General features: G+C 41.8%; 1 protein-coding gene across 1 annotated transcript in view; it reads right to left on the reverse strand.

Moving 5' to 3' along the window:
• LOC139163591 (DEP domain-containing mTOR-interacting protein-like) overlaps positions 1-17,652 on the reverse strand; it is a 40,370-nt gene extending 22,718 nt beyond the window's left edge. Inside the window, exons 1-2 of the mRNA XM_070744449.1 lie at positions 17,417-17,652; positions 1,041-1,219 (exon numbers count right to left, since the gene is read on the reverse strand). Coding sequence (XP_070600550.1) covers positions 1,041-1,219; positions 17,417-17,502 — 265 coding nt within the window. The 5' untranslated portion in view covers positions 17,503-17,652. The remainder of the gene's footprint in view (positions 1-1,040; positions 1,220-17,416) is intronic.
• Positions 17,653-20,000: the final 2,348 nt, after the last annotated feature.

The raw sequence follows: 20,000 nt of genomic DNA on the forward strand, positions 1-20,000 counted from the left end.
TATGCTTTTCAGAAAACAAATAATAATAAATCCTCTACTTGCAACAGTATATCCTACACAACCAGACTTGAAATCCTAGGCTTAGAAAAATAAAGGGAACACTTAAACAACACAACATAACTCCAAGTAAATCAAACTTCTATGAAATCAAACCGTCCACTTAGGAAGCAACATTGATGGACAATCAATTTCACCTGCTGTTGTGTACATTCAACTTTGCACAGAACAAAGTATTAAATGAGAATATTTCATTCATTCAGATCTAGGACATGTTCTTTGAGTGTTCCCTTTATTTTTTTAAGCAGTATATATAGATGTTGACCTACCTGAAAATGTTAAGAAGTAAAAATAAGAAAATCAATAGAAATTATTGTTGTTAGCCGCCCTGAGTCTGCAGAGAGGGTCGGCATACAAATCTAATAAATAAATAAATAGAAAATAAATAAATAAATAAATAGGTTATTGCAAAAAAGAAAAGAAAAAGAGGGCCCTAACCACAGTAGCCTATGCCTGACTAATAAAAAACAGAGTTTTTGAGTTCAGTGTGACTTACTCCCAGGGAAGTGGGCAGAACAGCCTCCCCCAGCCAATAATTTGCTTGCAGCTTATAAGAAGTAAAATAATAAATATTGACACTAAAATTACACTTGGGCCCAGATCGGAGGGAGTTGGGGCCACACACAATGTTTACTTCTTTATAAATAAATAAATAAATAAATAAATAAATAAATAGATAGATAGATAGATAGATAGATAGATAGATAGATAGATAGATAAATAAATAAATAAATAAATAAATAAATAAATAAAAATTAAAAAAATTAAAAATAAATAAATAAATGAATGAATGAATGAATGAATGAATGAATGAATGAATGAATGAATGAATGAATGAATAAATAAATAAATAAATAAATAAATAAATAAATAAATAAATAAATAAATAAATAAATAAATAAATAGAGAAGCCCTGGGACAAGGCGCTTTCGTGTCATTGGGGAAAGTCCTCCAAGGTAACCAGAATTAAGAGGCTCACCAACCGTGGTGAAGGATGTCGTGGTCCATGAGCTTCTGCATCAACCGGATGCCTGTCTCACGGTCAGGAGCTTCTTTGTGGTCGATCAACCAGTCGGTGAGCTCCTTGGCCACGAAGCAATTCGGGTAGGTGCGGAGGTGATAACGGCGATCCTTTATGAGCTTGCCGTCATGGAGACGAAGCCTAGGAGGCAAAAATAGCAATAGCACTTAGATTTATATACCGCTTCACAGTGCTTTACAGCCTTCTCTAAGCAGTTTACAGAGTCAGCCAATTGCCTCCTCAACAATCTGGGTCCTCATTCTTGGAAGGACGGAAGGCTGACTCAACCTTGAGCTGGCAGGTCGGGTTTGAACTCATGACTGTGGGCAGAGTTAACCTGCAATACTACATTCTAACCACAAGCAAGGATGGATGGAAGGAAGGGAGGGAGGGAAGGAGGGAGGGAGGGAGGAAAGAAGGAAGGAAGGAAGGAAGGAAGGAAGGAAGGAAGGAAGGGCAATAGTAATAGCACTTATTATACTGCTTCACAGTGTTTTCCAGCCCTCTCTAAGCAGTTTACAGAATCAGCATATTGCCCCCAACAATCTGGGTCCTCATTTGAACCCCCTTGGAAGGACAGAAGGCTGCCAGGTCAGGTTCAAACTCGGGACTGTGGACAGAGTTAGACTGCAATACAGTGATCCCCCGGGTATCGCGATCCCGATCATTGCGAACGGGTTAAATCGCGATTTTTCAACCCGGAAGTCAAAACACCATCTGCGCATGCGTGCCCTTTTTTTATGGCCACGCATGCGTAGATGGCGCCGGGCCGATCAGCTGCTGGGCGGCTTCCCTGGGTCTTCCCCCTCTTGCTGGCGGGAGGGCGAGCGGCGGGCATCAGCAAGGAGTTTCCCCACCGCCCACGCAAACTCCTCGCTGCCGCTCGCCCACCCTTTGCCCGCCCACGCCGTTCGCTCCCCCTCTTGCTGGCGGGAGGGCGAGAAGCCCCCCCAGCACCCGTCTTGCATTGAGGAGTTTTCACGGCCCCCTCCTGTTGCTGCGGTTGTCATGGTTGCCCTTCCTTTGCAAATCGCCGCGCCGGAGCTCGTCTTGGGCCGACGGGCGTCGAGCATCTAGTGGCCGGAGAAGGGAGGGGAGAGCGTTGGCATCAACCCTCCCGGTGTCTGGGCAGGATTAAGTTTTCACGGTCGCCTGAGCGCGTTTATCCTGCAGCTTTTCTCTCTGGGCCGTTACTTCAGAGCAAAGGAAGCGGGGAGGGGGGGCGGTGGTAGAGGAGAAGAAGGAGGAGGAGGAGGCGGCGGCAGCGGCAATCCGAGGCTTCGCCCCAAAGCTAAGCAATTTTGCCCGCTGCTCTCGCGCCCTGAGGTGCAGGAACTCCACAGCTCCGTTGGGGGAAAGGGAGGACAGCAAGGGCTCCAGGGAGCGGGGGGGCACCATCGCCGCCTTCTCCTCCTCCTCCTCTGCTGCTCGGAATGCAGAAGCTCCGCCCGGGGCGAGCCTTCTCATCGCCCCGCGTTTGCTTTTGTTCCCGCCGGCTGCTGCCGCTGCTGCTGGTGAGGCGATTTGCCAGCCCCGGTTGCTGTGATTGTTACAGTACTCTTATGGGGGGAGGAAGTGGGGGGGGTCATTTCCAGGAGGGAGGGGGAGCCCCCTCTCTTTCCCTTAAGGCTGGGAGACTAATTGTGGTGGTGGGAAGGTTCCCAGCCCTTCCCAGCCATATTAGCAGGATAGACCGCTCCGCTTTAGGTTTAAGGAGGGGGGGCGGGCCGAGTCTTTTCTTTGAGGAGGGGGGGTGCCGTAATGCCATGGGGAGGGCAGCCCCCTCATCATAGCCCTCGCTGGAGGCGGGTCCGGAGGAGCCCAGCCGTAGTAGCTTCGCTGGCGCGGCTAAGGGAAGGTTTTTAGGCCGCCTGTTGCTTCTGGGGAAGCGGCTAGGCTGGGCTGGCCGAGTTCCAGCAAACTGGTTCTCTATGTATGTTGTGTGACATGTGTCCCCCAAACCCGGGTTGGGGGGTCCTGGGGGGTGCTGGCAAGCCCCCATGCCGGCGGCGACGTTTTAAAACAGCCGCGCGGCTTCCCAATGAGTCCCGAAGACAAACGTCAAAGGCGAACTTCCGCGTTTGTCTTCGGGACTCATTGGGAAGCCGCGCGGCTGTTTTAAAACATCGCCGCCGGCATGGGGGGCTTCCTAGCAGCCCCCCAAACCCAGGTTGGGGGTCCGGGGGGTGCTGGCAAGCCCCCCATGCCGGCGGCGGCGTTTTAAAACAGCCGCGCCGCTTCCCAGCTGAGTCCCCTTCCCAGGAACCCCAATCTTCGGCTCCTCGCTAGCGCTGCGGAAGTAAAAACACCATCTGCACATGCGCAGATGGTGTTTTTACTTCCGCAGCGCTACTTCGCGAAAACCCGATCATTGCTAGGGGTCCTGGAACGGAACCCTCGCAATGATCGGGAGATCACTGTACTGCATTCTAACCACAAGTAAGGACGGATGGATGGACGGACAGATGGATGGAAGGAAGGGAGGGAGGGAGGAACGAAGGAAGGAAGGAACGAACAAAGGAGTGAATGAAGGAAGGGAGGGAGGAATGAAGGAAGGAATGAAGGAACAGAGGAACGAAGGAAGGGAGGAACGAAGGAAGGGAGGAACGAAGGCAGGAAGGGTGGGAGGGAGGGAGGAAGGAAGGAAGGAAGGAAGGAAGGAAGGAAGGAAGGAAGGAAGGAAGGGCTAGTCACTCTCTTTCTTAATCCAAGACATACGACAGGTTTGTTATTGTGAGAAATATAGGAGGAAGAATGTATGTGTGCTGGATATGTTTGCTGAGTTATTGATAAAAATAATAAAGGGGGGATATGGATGGATGGATGGATGAACGAACGAATGAATGAATGAGTGAAAAAAAAATGAAAAACCCACCAGCCCATTACTGATGGAGAAGAGTGAACTGTTGGTTTTGAAATTCTACCACGAAGCAAAGTTTAAGTGAAACCTGAACTAGGCCACCTAACCCTGAACTCTCCAGATTTATGGCCCCAGAATCCCGGGTGAAACCTATAAACAATGGAAGGTGAGCATCTCGAGGGAACAGGCTCTCCTCCAAAACTTGGCCTGAGGCCCAGAACGTCCCAAGCGATGGCTTTGCCTTGTCAAGGTCTCTCCGAGGATGCAAGAACAGCCCTGACATCGGCTGAGAACATTAAACAAAAATAAATCAGGCCGTATCTGATTCCACCAAGTTTCTCCAAGGCCATTTTTTTTCTTCCAAATTCTGTTTTGGTTTAAACAAAGACCGACGCCTCAGTAAAACTCAGAGGTTTCTCATTATAGTGGGCTAAGATCTCATTTTGATATTTCTGACTCCGAATTTAATCCTCTACAACAGTAATGTGTAGTGATGGACTCCTGTATGCGTGTGTGCGTGTGTGTATGTGTACATATACTTTATATAGTAGATAAAGTATATTTTTGTGTGCCTGTGTATGTACATATGGCGGGGCCTAGGGGAAGAGCCTTCTCTGTAGGGGCCCCAGCCCTCTGGAATCAGATTTATTTATTTGTTTGTTTGTTTGTTTGTTTGTCTATTTATTTATGTAAGTATGTATGTATGTATTGATTGATTGATTGATTGATTGATTGATTGATTGGATTTGTATGCAGCACCTCTCCCCAGACTCAGGGCAGCTAACAACAGTGACAAAAAAGAGAATGTAAAAATCCAATATTACAACAGTTAAAAACCCTTGTTATAAAACCAATCATACATACAAACATACCATGCATAAATTGTAGAAGCCTAGGGGGAAAGAATTTCTTAATTCCCCCATGCCTGATGGCAGAATTGGGTTTTGAGGGTGGGGGGTTTCTAATATCTGGGGGGAGTTGTTCCAGAGGGTCGGGGCCGCCACAGAGAAGGCTCTTCCCCTGGGCCCCACCAACCGACATTGTTTAGTTGACGGGACCTGGAGAAGGCCCACTCTGTGGGACCTAACTGGTCGCTGGGATTCGTGCTGCAGAAGGCGGTCCCTAAGATAAACTGGCCCAGTGCCATGAAGGGCTTTATAGGTCATAGCCAACACTTTGAATTGTGACCAGAAACTGATCGGCAACCAATGCAGACTGCGGAGTGTTGGTGTGACATGGGCATATTTAGGGAAGCCTATGATTGCTCTCGCAGCTGCATTCTTATTTATAAAACAAGTACTGTACTATTGTTATAAAATAATACTCTATCTTCTTTTTCTTTTATTTTTAGTGTCAATCTGTTTGTTTTTGCGCAATCTTAAAAAAAACTCCATTAATTACATCCTCTATATTTCCTCATTTTTCCAGTACTGTACAAATACAATTCTTGCTGCTGTCGAAACATGTAATATTAAGTATAGATTGCCTTTATCATACTTTTCAACTATTATGCCTAGGAAAAATATTTCTGCTTTATAATCTATACGTTGCTTTAACATTTTTTTTCCCCAAACAAGTCTCTATTTTTGTCCACCCTATGAAAGCAGACTATCAATCCTAGGTCTAGAAAGCTTAGAACTACGTCGCCTGAAACACGATCTAAGTATTGCCCACAAGATCATATGCTGCAACATTCTACCTGTCAATGACTACTTCAGCTTCAACCGCAACAACACAAGAGCACGCAACAGATTCAAACTTAATATTAACCGCTCCAAACTTGACTGTAAAAAATATGACTTCAGCAACAAAATTGTCGAAGCGTGGAACTCATTACCTGACTCGGTAGTGTCAACCCCTAACCCCCAACATTTTTCCCGTAGACTATCCACGATTGACCTCTCCAGGTTCCTTAGAGGTAAGTAAGGGGCGTGCATAAGTGCACCAGTGTACCTTCCGTCCACTGTCCAATTGTCTCTCCTTATCTCATTTATCTTTTCTTCCTTTCTAATATGTTCACCTATACTTTTATATCTTTTCTTCTATTCTTTTCTTTACTTCTATTATTACATATCTTTATCTTCAATGTGTATTATGTATTGGACTAAATAAATAAATAAATAAATAAATAAATGATAAATAGATAGATAGATAGATAGATAGATAGATAGATAGATAGATAGATAAATAAAGCTAGACATATTGAGTTGCCGCAACTCCCTACAACACATTTTTACATCTTGCTTCATTCTATGGAATCTTGACCAGGAACTATAAATGTTCTTTGTACACCTACAAAGGACAAGTATGACCAACTAAGCAATCTGGTTTGACAAGAACTGGTTTTCTCTCTCAAAAAAACCCCGCATTTAAACCAAAAGTTGCTGGTAATTTACAATGAACTTCAACAGATCGTTAAAGATAAAGCGAAGGAATTGGCAAAAGAGAAAAAGTATCTAAGCCAAAAGAGTTCAGCTGAATTTATCAAAATGTCAAACTGAAGGTCATTGACCAGTGGAATAACTTGCCTCCAGAAGTTATGAATGCTCCAAGACTGGAAGTTTTTAAGAAGAGGGTTGGACTAGAAGACCTCCAATGTCCCTTCCGACTTTGTTACCCTATCCTATCCTATCCTATCTTATTTCCTATCCCCTATCCCCTATCCCTTATTCCCTTCCCAATACCTGTTGTGGTTGGCTCTCGCCCAGCTCCTGCCCCAGGGAATGTGGAGGTGGATGCAGGGGAAACTTCAACATGTCATAGGCCTGTTTTATTACCGACAGAGTCAGGTAGTTCAGTTTCCTCGGATGAAGAAGAAGGTGGGAGTGACTTGGAAGAGGGGGGCTTGGCACACAGCCCAGGAAGTCAATCTCCATTGTCTTCGGTCGATTCGGATGCGGAAGTCTTGGACCCACGCAGGCGCAGAGTTATGCGTAGAAGAGACCAATTGAGGACATATTACAGGAGATAAGAGAGGCCACCTGTGTTTGGGTGGGGCTCCAGTAATTAGTGCTGCTGATATAAATAGCAGCGTGTGAGTTTGGCCGTTGTGGAAGATTATCTGACCGCAGTTCTTCAGGATCGTGCCTTGCTGTGTCTGAACTTAGTTTGTGGATTTTTCACGACTTTGAAACCAAAGCAGAGCAAAGTGTGTGTGTGTTTCACTTGGTGGAAGAAGGAGGGCTGTGACGTTTCTTCACAGCTGCTAGCTAAGTACTTAAGGACTGATTAAGGGAATTGTACAGACTACCAGGTTGTTTTGGGACGAGTGCTCTTTGCAATACAAAAAGATTGCTTAGTTTATTTTGTATTTTGTGATAAAGAACATTGTTTTGAATTTTCAAACGTGTGTGTGTGTCTGAAATTTGTACCCTTGAATTTTCAGGAGGCTCCTACCAGAGAGCCCGGCAGAACAATACCCAACACCCAATTTCTATTCAATTCTGTTCAATTCTGTTCTATTCTATTCTATTTTCTGTTTGTTTGTCCTATGTTTTTGTATGTTTTTTTAAAAAACCAAATAAAGCCCTTTTTTTAAGCAAAACCTTGGTATAAACCATTTTCAATGTTTAGGTGGAATGTTATTCTGTTATCACTTTTGTACAGGGGTTAGTGAAATTCAGGAGGTTCTGACAGGTTCTGGAGAAACCGATAGTGGAAATTTTGAGTACCGTATTTTTCAGAGTATAAGACGCACCATTTTCCTCCCTAAAAGAAGCTAAAAATTTGGATGCATCTTATACTCTGAATGTAGCTTTTTTCAAAGGGGTTTTTTCAGCCCTGACTAACTGCTAAGGATCTTCCTAGCTCTTACCTTGCAGGCTCTTTCATTGTTTCTCTTTGAAAAGAATGTTTTCCAAGCCCTAAGTCTTTGCAGGGTTTGTTTCATTACTCTAACTTACTCTGAGTAAGTTTCTTTCTAGCCCTAAGCAGGTGCTAACGATGTTCCCAGCTCTTACTGGCTTGCAAGCTTTTTCGTTGTTACTCTCTCTAAATAAGGTTTTTTCAAAAAAAATCCCTAACCAGGGGATAAAATAATGTGCGGAAGCTGACCAGACTAAGGACGCTAGCCAGATGAATATCTTGTAGGCAGATATTTTTCCCTATTTTCCTCCCAAAAAAACTAAGGTGTGTCTTATACTCCGGTGCGTCTTATACTCCGAGCAATACAGTAGTTCGGAAAAACAGCAAATACTACCTCCTTCCCCTGCCACACCCATTTAAGCCACGCCCACAGAACCAGCAGGGAAAATGTTTGAATTTCACCCCTGCCTTTGTACGATCTCTTTTGTTGTTCCCAAGCAGGGCTCGGGGAACAAACTAAATCCATTTTTGTTTGGCTACATACGCAAGCAATACTGGCACAGCTTTTCGCACCGTGCCCCAATCAGGAAGATAAGCTTGGCTAAGACACCTGTCCTTAAACAAGAGGTGACCTTTTTACAGCTGGCAATTCCTTATCAGAATCATTTGTGGCTTTATCTTCAACTGAAAGAATAGGGCATGCGGGATCAACAGTGGGACAGTGGATGGCTTTAGGGATCCCTACAATTTAGTGGCCCTGAAACATATGAATTGGGATATGCTGCATCGCATTAACACCTTTGGCTTCAATAGGAGGCAGCTGTTATAGATTTGTGGGCTCCGTTCAAAGCCAAAGAGAAAGGTTTGGGGACAGGTAATTTGATGGACTACCTCTCCCCGATTACATCAACCTTTGACCTTCCAGAGCCAAAAGGCAGGATAAATTGAGGGTGCCCAACATCAAGGAAGAATGTTAGAATAGAATAGAATGGAATGGAATGGAATATAGAACAGAATTAAGGAATATAATAGAATTCTGAATAGAATAGAATAGAATATAGAATAGAATTAAGGAATAGAATATAATAGAATTCCAAATAGAATAGAATAGAACAGAACAGAATAGCATTCTGAATATAATAGAATATAGAATAGAATGGAATGGAATGGAATATAGAACAGAATTAAGGAATAAAATAGAATTCTGAATAGAATAGAATATAGAATAGAATTAAGGAATAGAATAGAATAGAATTCCCAATAGAATAGAATAGAACAGAACAGAATAGCATTCTGAATATAATAGAATACAGAATAGAATGGAATGGAATGGAATATAGAACAGAATTAGGTAATAAAATAGAATTCTGAATATAATAGAATATAGAATAGAATAGAATAGAATTCTTTATTGGCCAAGTGTGATTGGTCACACAAGGAATTTGTCATCTGGCAGGACCAAGGGAAAGTGGTCTTCTCTGTGGTGGCTCCTTACCATAGAGTTCTGTCCATTTTTGGATTTAGTCTGATTTGAGACGCTCGGAGTTTCCCACTTGAAACTTGCGAAGCACATCCAACAACCAAGCTCAGAGTGTACCAAGGACCCCACCGTTCAACCCTGAGCTACAGACATTCTCTTCCATCAGTGCTATCACCGATTACTGGCGTTCCCTATCTGGTTGCTCGGGGATATGAACATGTACACTCACTTCTAAGGTCAGAGGAATTTTTATTGCCTCTATTACTGAACGCCTTGACTTGCAAAGTGATAAAATGGAGACGTCAGGAGGGGTGAGGAAAAAACCCAAGGCTTCCACGGGGACAGAGATAAGTCTGCATATTCAAAAAGCCAAGTGCATTTGGCGATTGTGGGTTGCTGAACATTAGAAAGTGACCTGGGAAGAGAAGTTGTTTGTTTAGTTGGTTATTTAGTTATGGTTTTTAATCTCATCTTTACTACTTTATAGGTAACTCAAGGTGGCAAATATACACTGCTCAAAAAATAAAGGGAAGACTCATAGAACACATACTAAATCTGAATTTATTTATTTGTTTGTGTTTGTTTGTTTGTTTGTTTGTTTGTTTATTTATTTATTTATTTATTTATTTATTTATTTATTTATTTATTTATTTATTTATTTATTTATTTATTTATTTATTTATTTATTTATTTATTTATTTATTTATTTATTTATTTATTTATTTATTTATTTATTAGATTTGTATGCCGCCGCTCTCCGAAGACTCGGGGCGGCTAACAACAATGAAAAGACAATGTAAACAAATCTAATATTAAAAATAATCTTAAAAAACCCCAATTTAAAGAACCACTCATACATACAAGCATACCATGTATAAATTCTATAAGCCTAGGGGGAAGGGAAAATTTCAATTCCCCCATGCCTGACGACAGAGGTGGGTTTTAAGGAGCTTGCGAAAGGCAAGGAGGGTGGGGGCAACCCTGATATCTGGGGGGAGCTGGTTCCAGAGGGTCGGGGCCGCCACAGAAAAGGCTCTTCTCTTGGGTCCCACCAAACGACATTGCTTAGTCGATGGGACCCGGAGAAGGCCAACTCTGTGGGACCTAACCAGTCACTGGGATTCGTGTGGCAGAAGGCGGTCTCGGAGATATTCTGGTCCGATGCCATGAAGGGCTTTATAGGTCATGAATGAATGAAATATTCTCATTGAATACTTTGTTCTGTACAAATTTGAATGTGCACTACAGCAGGTGAAATTGATGGTCAATCAGTGTTGCTTCCTAATTGGACAGTTTGATTTCACAGAAGTTTAATTTACTTATATTTGTATTGTGTTGTTTAAGTGTTCCCTCTTTTTTTTTTAGCAGTGTACATAGGTCTTATATCGGTATCTCTTTTATTTAGCCACCCCGAGTTTGCGGAGAGGGGTGGCATATAAATCCAATAAATCTAATCTAATCTAATCTATTCCTATATTTAACCGATCCTCTTTTCTTTTTTCCCCGTTATTTAAGTTAGTTGACTATTTAATTAGTTGTCTTTATTTTATTTTAATTCTTTTCCGACTTTCTAACCAAAGGTAGAATTTATTCCAGCTTTGGTAGTATTCTGACTCATGTTTATCTTTTATTTCCATTGTTAATTTGTCCATTTCTGCACAGATCATATATTTTTTTCCCCTAATACTTCATCTTCAGCTGATATGCTTTCACTTTTCCATTGTTGTGCAAAAATTAATGTTGCCGCAGTTCTTATATGCAGAATTAAGTAAATTTGACACCTTCCGTATCTTTCATGGGTTATTCCCAGTAAAATATATTCCTGGTTTTCTTTCAATTTTCTTTTCCAGTATCTCCTCTAACCATTATGCAAGTTTCAGGGATTTTGGCTCTGATCTTTCACTGGAAGAAAAAGTGGAGCCTTGAATCTTTGTCAGCTAGTCCCAAAAATATAGCTTTCAAATTCCACCAAGTTTGGAATCTGAAACGGAGCTTTCATTAAGGACATGAAACAGGCTGCCTGGGTCGTTTGCTCTCTGGTTGAATTTGTAGACTTTGAGACTTTTATTGCAAAAGCCAGCACAGAGGCATCGCTTGTTCAGAATTAAATAGTTGTTCAGAATTAAATAGCTGGTAGACGCTCTCTACAAGGTATGAAGATGATGGAACTTCTAAATGAACTTTTTTGATTAGAGAAAAACACTTAACATTTATGGTGGGCCGAAAATACCAATAAGAGGAAATTGGACTGCCATTTGGCTGGGATGCTATAGGGTTCCTGCTTAGGCAGGGGGTTGGACTTGATGACCCGCATGGTCCCTTCCAACTCTAAAAAATAAAAATAAAAACATATATTGGTATTGATAAAATTGAATGAGTCCAAAGACGGGCTACAAAAATGGTGGAAGGTCTTAAGCATAAAATGTATCAGGAAAGACTTCATGAACTCAATCTGTATAGTCTGGAGGACAGAAGGAATAGGGGGGACATAATTGAAACATTTAAATATGTTAAAGGGTTAAATAAGGTTCTAGAGGGAAGTGTTTTTAAGAGAAAAGTGAACACAAGAACAAGGGGGCACAATCTGAGGTTAGTTGGGGGAAAGATCAGAAGCAACGTGAGGAAATATTATTTTACTGAAAGAGCAGCAGATGCTTGGAACAAACTTCCAGCAGACGTGGTTGGTAAATCCACAGTAACTGAATTTAAACATGCCTGGGATAAACATATATATCCATCCTAAGATAAAATACAGGAAATAGTAGAAGGGCAGACTATATAGACAATGAGGTCTTTTTCTGCCACCAATCTTCTATGTTTCTATGTAACATTTTATTTATTTATTCATTCATTCATTCATTCATTCATTCATTCATTCAATTTTTATGCCGCCCTTCTCCTTAGACTCAGGGCGGCTTACAACATGTTAGCAATAGCACTTTTTAACAGAGCCAGCATATTGCCCCCACGATCCGGGTCCTCATTTTCTGTATAAAGCAGAAAAACATGGATGATTTGGGGAAGGAAAGTATAGTGGAAAAACAGAAGGGTTTTGGGTACTCACAGGGTACAGTGGGGTCACATGTGACCCTGGGGAATGTGGGTTTTTTTTGCTGCAGGCAGTAGAGGTTTTTTGCACTGAACAATAGCACACAGCACAGAGCAGGAGATATGAAGTGCAGATAGCAAACCTTTAAGAGACACCATGGAAAAATATTTAACAGGGATGAAAAGAAAAGAGGAGAGAGACAGAGATAATGAGACAAACATAAGTCTCCTGGAAGCTAAGATGAGGAAATATGACAAGGAAGCGTATGTAGTGCTTGGTTCCATTGTGACTATGGTAGGAGACGAGGAAAGATCAGTATGTTTACTGTGTCTAAAAAATGTTGGCAGCAGGCAACATGAAGTCAAATAAAATAAGGCATCATTTAAACACATTACACCCTCAATTACCTCAATCATAAGCCGCTTGAGCTTTTTCAGCGAAAATGTGCCAAATATTCATTCCTATCACCCATTTCCTCCCATGTTGACTGTATGACTGTAACTTGTTGCTTATATCCTAGGATTTTTATTAATATTGCTTCTTCATTGCTTCTTTGACCCCTATGACAATCATTAAGTGTTGTACCACATGATTCTTGACAAATGTATATTTTATTTTATGTACGCTGAGAGCATATGCACCAAGACAAATTCCTTGTGTGTCCAATCACACTTGGCCAATAAAATTCTATTCTATTCTACTATATTCTATTCTATATTGCAAACAATTGTCCTGGCAGAGAGTTGTGGGGGAACAAAATATTTACTTCTTCATGGTGTGGGGGGAAATATACAAGAAAATACAAGAAAATAATTGAGAACGGGTACAAAGACGGGCTGCAAGAATGGTGGAAGGTCTTAAGCATAAAACATATCAGAAAAGACTTAATTAACTCCATCTGTATAGTCTGGAGGACAGAAGGGAAAGGGGGGACGTGATCGAAACATTTAAATATGTTAAAAGGGTTAAATAAGGTTCAGGAGGGAAGTGTTTTTAATAGGAAAGTGAACACAAGAACAAGGGGACACAATCTGAAGTTAGTTGAGGGAAAGATCAAAAGCAACGTGAGAAAATATTATTTTACTGAAAGAGTAGTAGATGCTTGGAACAAACTTCCAGCAGACGTGGTTGGTAAATCCACAGTAACTGAATTTAAACATGCCTGGGATAAACATATATCCATCCTAAGATAAAATACAGAAAATAGTATAAGGGCAGACTAGATGGACCAGGAGGTGTTTTTCTGCCGTCAATCTTCTATGTTTCTATAAGAAGAACCGCCTTAACTGGTCATTGTATGGTTTACCCAAGTCAACCTGAACTTTGGCTTTGCCGGCTGGCTTTTGGGCCATGAATTGTACATCTTCAATGGCCAAAATGTATGAATGGTGTGTATGCATGTGGTTATGACCGTTTTTATAACAAATGTGTTTTTATTATGGGGTTTTTAGTTTTATTTATTTATTTATTTTATTATTTATTTATTTTGTCCAATACACAATGAGAGTTTTAGTGGGTATATATATATATATACATACACATAGTAAAATTCATGATGAAAGTTATAGAGGAGATACTCATAGTAAAATATATCTAAGAAAGGATAGAAAAGAAGATATAGTAATAGAACATATCAATGAAAGAATAGAAGAAGAGATATAGGAATAGAAGAAAGGAATAGGAGATATAGGAGAATATTATATTTGACTTCTTCATATTGCTCTGTATCCTTTTGTATTTGTATTATATTACTTTGTAAGCTGCCCTGAGTCCTTCGGGATTGGGTGGCATAGAAGTCGAATGAATTAGTGAGTGAGTGAGTGAGTGAGTGAGTGAGTGAGTGAGTGAATGAATGAATTTGTGAATGAGTGAATGAATGAATGAATGAATGAATGAATGAACCTATGACATGGTGCCACAGGTGGCACGCAGAGCCATATCTGCTGGCACATGAGCCGTCACCCTAACTCAGCTCCAATGTACATGTGTGTGCCAGCCAGCTGGTTTTGGGCTCGCACAGAGGCTCTGGGAGGGTGTTTTTGGTTTCCAGAAAGCCTCCGGGGGGATGAGGGAAAAGCATTTTACCCTCCCCTGGCTCCAGGGAGGCCTTTGGAACCTGAGGAGGTAGAAACACAAGCCTACTGGGCCCACCAGAAGTTGGGAAACAGGTCATTTCCAGCCTCCAGAGGACCTCCGGGGGGCCGTGGAAGTTGTTTTCGCCCTCCCCAGGCATTGAATTGTGAGTGTGGGCGCGATAGTGCATGTGCACACTCTTTCGGCACCCGAGGGGGAAAAAAAGGGTCACAAATGACTGATTTAGCCTCAAAACCCCTAATCATCTTTTGCTGTTCTTTTCTGCACTCTTTCTAAGGTCTCAGCATTTTTGTAGCATGGTGATCAGAACTGGATGCAGTGTTCCAGGTGTGGTTTCACCAGTGCAGTATAAAGCAGTACAGTGGTACCTCTACTTACGAACTTAATTTGTTCCGTGACCAGGTTCTTAAGTAGAAAAGTTTGTAAGAAGCAATTTTTTCCCATAGGAATCAATGTAAAAGCAAATAATGTGTGCGATGGGGAAAACCACAGGGAGGGTGGAGGCCCTGTTTCCTCCCAGGAGATTCCTACAGAGGCCCCACGGAGGCTTCTCCCGGCCTTTTCCAGCCCTGTTTCCTCCCAGGAGATTCCTAGAGAGGCCCCACGGAGGCTTCTCCCTGCCTTTTCCAGTTACAGTTTTGGAGGATTGGGTTTGTAAGTGGAAAATGATTCTGGAGAAGAGTCAAAAAAATCTTGAACATGTGGTTCTTATCTAGAAAAGTTTGTAAGTAGAGTCCCCTATCCTGCAAGACACTTGAACTCAGAGCTAAGTGCTTCATGTGGCAGACGTCCTGAGATTGATTATAGAAACACAATTTTCTTAGAAAATTATTTTTTCAAATAATAAGTGAACAAGATGCATGTGATAAGATTTTGTTTTTAATCAATGGCATATCTGAATGCCAGGTAGGAATGCCCTAGGAATACTATTAACACTTCTCTCTCCCTCTCCGAGTGGATCTACTTTTAGAATCTACTCAAACTTTAAACAGCTTTCTCCAGTCAGTTGAATGTCAAACATGCTGGAAATTCAACTTCTGGCATTCCTGAGCATGGTTAGCCAATGCTCTTGGGAGCACCAAGTTGAAGAAAACTGCTTTTTAAAAAAAGAAATTCTCTTTTCATTGTCAAATTCATTTTGGCATCCCCACAATTTCTTGCAAAATTGAGTCTTCTTGTAAATTTATTTATTTATTTATTTATTGGATTTGTATGCCGCCCCTCTCCGGAGACCTGAATGTAAACAATTAAAGTAGCATCATGCAAATATCTATCTATCTATCTATCTATCTATCTATCTATCTATCTATCTATCTATCTATCCACCTTCCTTCCTTCCTTCCTTCCTTCCTTCCTTCCTTCCACTTTATTTTGGAACAACCATGACCTGGAGAACTGAGATCTCTACAAAAAGGGATTTGGAAAGGACCCTAAGAGGTCTTCTACTCTGACCCCCCTCAAGCAGGGAACCCCATCCCTTTTCAGAGAAACGACTGTCTGATCATCCAACATACAGAAAGATCTAGATAAATTAGTACTGTGGGCTGAAACTAACAAAATGAAATTTAATGTTGAAAAAAGCAACATTATATATATTTGTATAGTCTGGAGGACAGAAGAAAAAGGGGGGCATGATCGAAACATTTAAATATGTTAAAGGGTTAAATAAGGTCCAGGAGGGAAGTGTTTTTAATAGGAAAGTGAACACAAGAATAAGGGGACACAATCTGAAGTTAGTTGGGGGAAAGATCAAAAGCAACATGAGAAAATATTATTTTACTGAAAGAGTAGTAGAGCCTTGGAACAAACTTCCAGCAGATGTGGTAGATAAATCCACTGTAATTGAATTTAAACATGCCTGGGATAAACATATATCTATCCTAAGATAAAATAAAATACAGGAAATAGTATAAGGGCAGACTAGATGGACCATGAGGTCTTTTTCTGCCGTCAGCCTTCTATGTTTCTATGTTTCTAAAAGCAAAATCTTACACTTAGCTAAGAAAAGCCTCAGACACGCATACAAATTGGAAGAAACCACACTTAACAGCAGCGACTGTGAAAGAGATCTTGGAATTTTGGTGGATAACCAACTAAATATGAGCCAGCAATGTTTGCAGTGGCAGCTAAAAAAGCCAACACAATCACCCTGCTACAAAAAGGACATTGAAACTCTAGACAAAGTACAGAAAAGAGCAACTAAAATGATAAAGGGACTGGAAACCAAGACATACGAAGAGAGGTTGCTGGAACTGGGCATGGCATAGCAAAAAGGAGGGCCAGAAGGGACATGATAGCAGTCTACAGATATTTGAGAGGTTGCCACAGAGAGGAGGGGGGTCACACTATTTTCCAGGGCACCAGAGGGCCAGACCAGGAGCAACGGATGGGAACTGACCAAGGAGAGATTTAACCAAGGAGAAATTCCACCTTCCTCGCCTTTGGTTAGCTCCTTAAAACCCACCTCTGCCATCAGGCATGGGGGAACTGAGACACTCTTTCCCCCTAGGCCTTTACAATTTATGCATGGTATGTTTGTTTGTAGGTATGATTGGTTTTAAAATAAGGGGTTTTTAGTTGTTGTAGTATTGGATTTACATGCTGTTTTTATTATTGTTGTTAGCCGCCCCGAGTCTGCGGAGAGGGGCGGCATACAAATCCAATCAATCAATAAATAAATAAACAAACAAACAAACAAACAAATAAACAAACCTAGAAATAAGGAAGAACTTTCTGACGATGAAAGCGATCAATCAGTGGAACAGCCTGCCAGCAGAGTTTGGGAACAACCCATCCCTCGACACATTCAAAAGAAAATTGGACTGCCATCTGGCTTGAGCTGGGGGGTTGGACTTGATGACCTGCAAGGTCCCTTTCAATTCTAATAATAAGTTAATTAATTAAATAAACAAACAAACAAACAAACAAATAAATACATAAAAACAAACAAACAAATAAATAAATACATACATAAATTAAATACATACATACATACATACATACGTACATACATACATACATACATACATACATACATACATACATACATACCTGAGCTGTTCTCCTGCAATCATGACCTCTGCTTTGTGTTGCTGCTCAGTGGCCTTCTGCTTGAAGATGTTGCTCAAGTTGTCCATCGTAGACTGTCGGTAAAACTCACAGGCTCCGGTGAAGAGAGAGAGAGAGAGAGACAGCTGTGTGTTGCAAAGCCACAAGGCAGCTATGGCTGGCTTTCCACCAGTGTGTTTGCCTTCCTGGGCAGACCAGGGCGCAGTGCCAGAAACATCTTGTTAGCACTTTTAACAGGAGATAAGAGGCAGGCTGCTTACTTTGCCTGGAAGGGTGGAAGGAAGACCGAGAGGGTGGGAGGAAAAGGCCGTCCCTAGGCAGAGAGGTGGAACTGCTCCAGACTCTTTGCCTTCAAAGGCTGCTCCGCCTTAGCTGGAAGCCACTAGAGATGAGGGTCAAGGAAGGGTAGATTCCCCTTGAAGGAAAAGGACAAGCTGGGAACAGTTGCGTTGGAACATGTTGGAGCTCACTGTTTGATACAGATAGTTTTACAATCAGAATTGATCCCAAAATTTAATTTAATAAAAAGAAACACTAGGGGTGACACGATAGACTTGGGTGTCCTCTTCGATCCACAGCTCACATTAGAGAAACATCTTTCAGCTGTGACGAGGGGGACGTTTGCCCAGGTTTGCCTGGGGCACCAGTTGCGGCCCTATTTGGACAGGGAGTCATTGCTCACAGTCATTCATGCCCTCATCACCTCGAGGTTCGATTACTGCAACGCTCTCTACATGGGACTACCTTTGAAGAGTATTTGGAAACTTCAGATCGTGCAGAATGCAGCTGCGGGAGCAATCATGGGCTTCCCTAGGTATGCCCATATTACTCCAACACTCCGCAGTCTGCATTGGCTGCCGATCAGTTTCCGGTCACAATTCAAAGGTTTGGTTATGACCTATAAAGCCCTACATGGCATTGGACCAGAATACCTCCGAGACCGCCTACTGACGCACAAATCCCAGCGGCCGGTTAGGTCCCACAGAATTGGCCTTCTCCGGGTCCTGTCGACTAAACAGTGTTGGCTGGCGGTACCCAGCGGAAGAGCCTTCTCTGTGGCGGCCCCGACCCTCTGGAACCAGCTCCCCCCAGAGATTAGGACTGCCCCCACCCTCCTTGCCTTTCGTAAACTTCTTAAAACCCACCTCTGCCGTCAGGCATGGGGGAACCAAGACATCTCCCCCTTGCCTATATAGTTTTCTGTATGATACGTTTGTGTGTATGTTTTTTATATACTGGGGTTTTTAGGCTTTTTAATGTAAAATTGTTATTTTAGATTTTAATATTAGATTTGTTACTATATATTGTTCTTATGATTGCTGTGAGCCGCCCCGAGTCTGTGGAGAGGGGCGGCATACAAATCTAAATAATAATAATAATAATAATAATAATAATAATAATAATAATAATAATAATAATAATAGCAATGTTCCAATATTTCAGGGGTTGTCAAGAGAAGAAGGAGTCCAGCTATTCTCCAAAGCACCTGAGGGTAGGACAAGAAGTAATGGATGGAAACTAATCAAGGAGAGAAGCAACTTAGAACTACGAAGAAATTTCCTGACAGTGAGGACCAGTGTTCCCTCTAATTTTTTTGGGGGGTGGGCGGAAAAATATAGTGTCTGAGTGGCAGTCCCTTCGGGACTGGGCGGCACAGAAATAATAAACAAACAAACAAACAAACAAACAAACAAACAAATAAAAAACCCACCCTGTTTTGCCTCAGAGAATTTCAAAATAAAATACTGTACTGTGTGTCTATAACAGTGAGCTCATAATAGGGCAACTCTATCAATATCAAAATGCCACTTAAATAGTTGAGCTAGTTTCAAACTAGATTTTGATTTTCTTTCTCTCTTCCTTACTCCCATTCTTTTTCTCTTTTCCTTCCTCTCTTTTTTCTATCTGTTTCTCTCTCTTCCTCTCTTCCTCTCTCTCTCCTTCCCTCTCACTCGTTCCCTCTCGGCTTCTGGGCAGGTTTGGAAAACTCTGAGTTGATGATGATTTTTAAGTGAGCGATTGCTCACTGCTCAGCTTAGAGGGAACTATGGTGAGGACACAAATCTTCTCTTCTCTTCCCTTCCCTTCTCCTCCCCTCTCCTCTCTTCTCTCTCCTCTCCTCCTCCTCTCCTTGTCTTCTATTCTATTCTATTCTATTCTATTCTAATTCTATTCCATTTCATTCCACTCCACTCATGCACCTGATGAAAATCCACTTGCTGATGTTCCCCTAAACCTCCTTTTCCTAGCTGTTCTGAATGGTGTGCAAATGTTACTTATCTCTATGTGTCTGTAGATAGAAATACCAACTCAGGCAAACATCAAGCAGTAAACAACAGCCAAATCAAGTTAAAAAACCCCAACAACTTCCTACCAACACTGGCAGAGTAAGCTACTGCATATAAATAAGGAGCACAACCCCACATACACTATCGCTGATGCTGTTACCTACTCAGATAGCAAAATGTCTACAAATAACCAAGCTCTGAGAGCATCAAAAACTCCATGTATCTTCTAAACATTGAAGGGTGGACTTACTTACTTACTTACTTAACTTACTTACTTG

This window comes from Erythrolamprus reginae, chromosome 3 (genome assembly GCF_031021105.1).
Source record: "Erythrolamprus reginae isolate rEryReg1 chromosome 3, rEryReg1.hap1, whole genome shotgun sequence".
Lineage (NCBI taxonomy): Eukaryota > Metazoa > Chordata > Lepidosauria > Squamata > Dipsadidae > Erythrolamprus > Erythrolamprus reginae.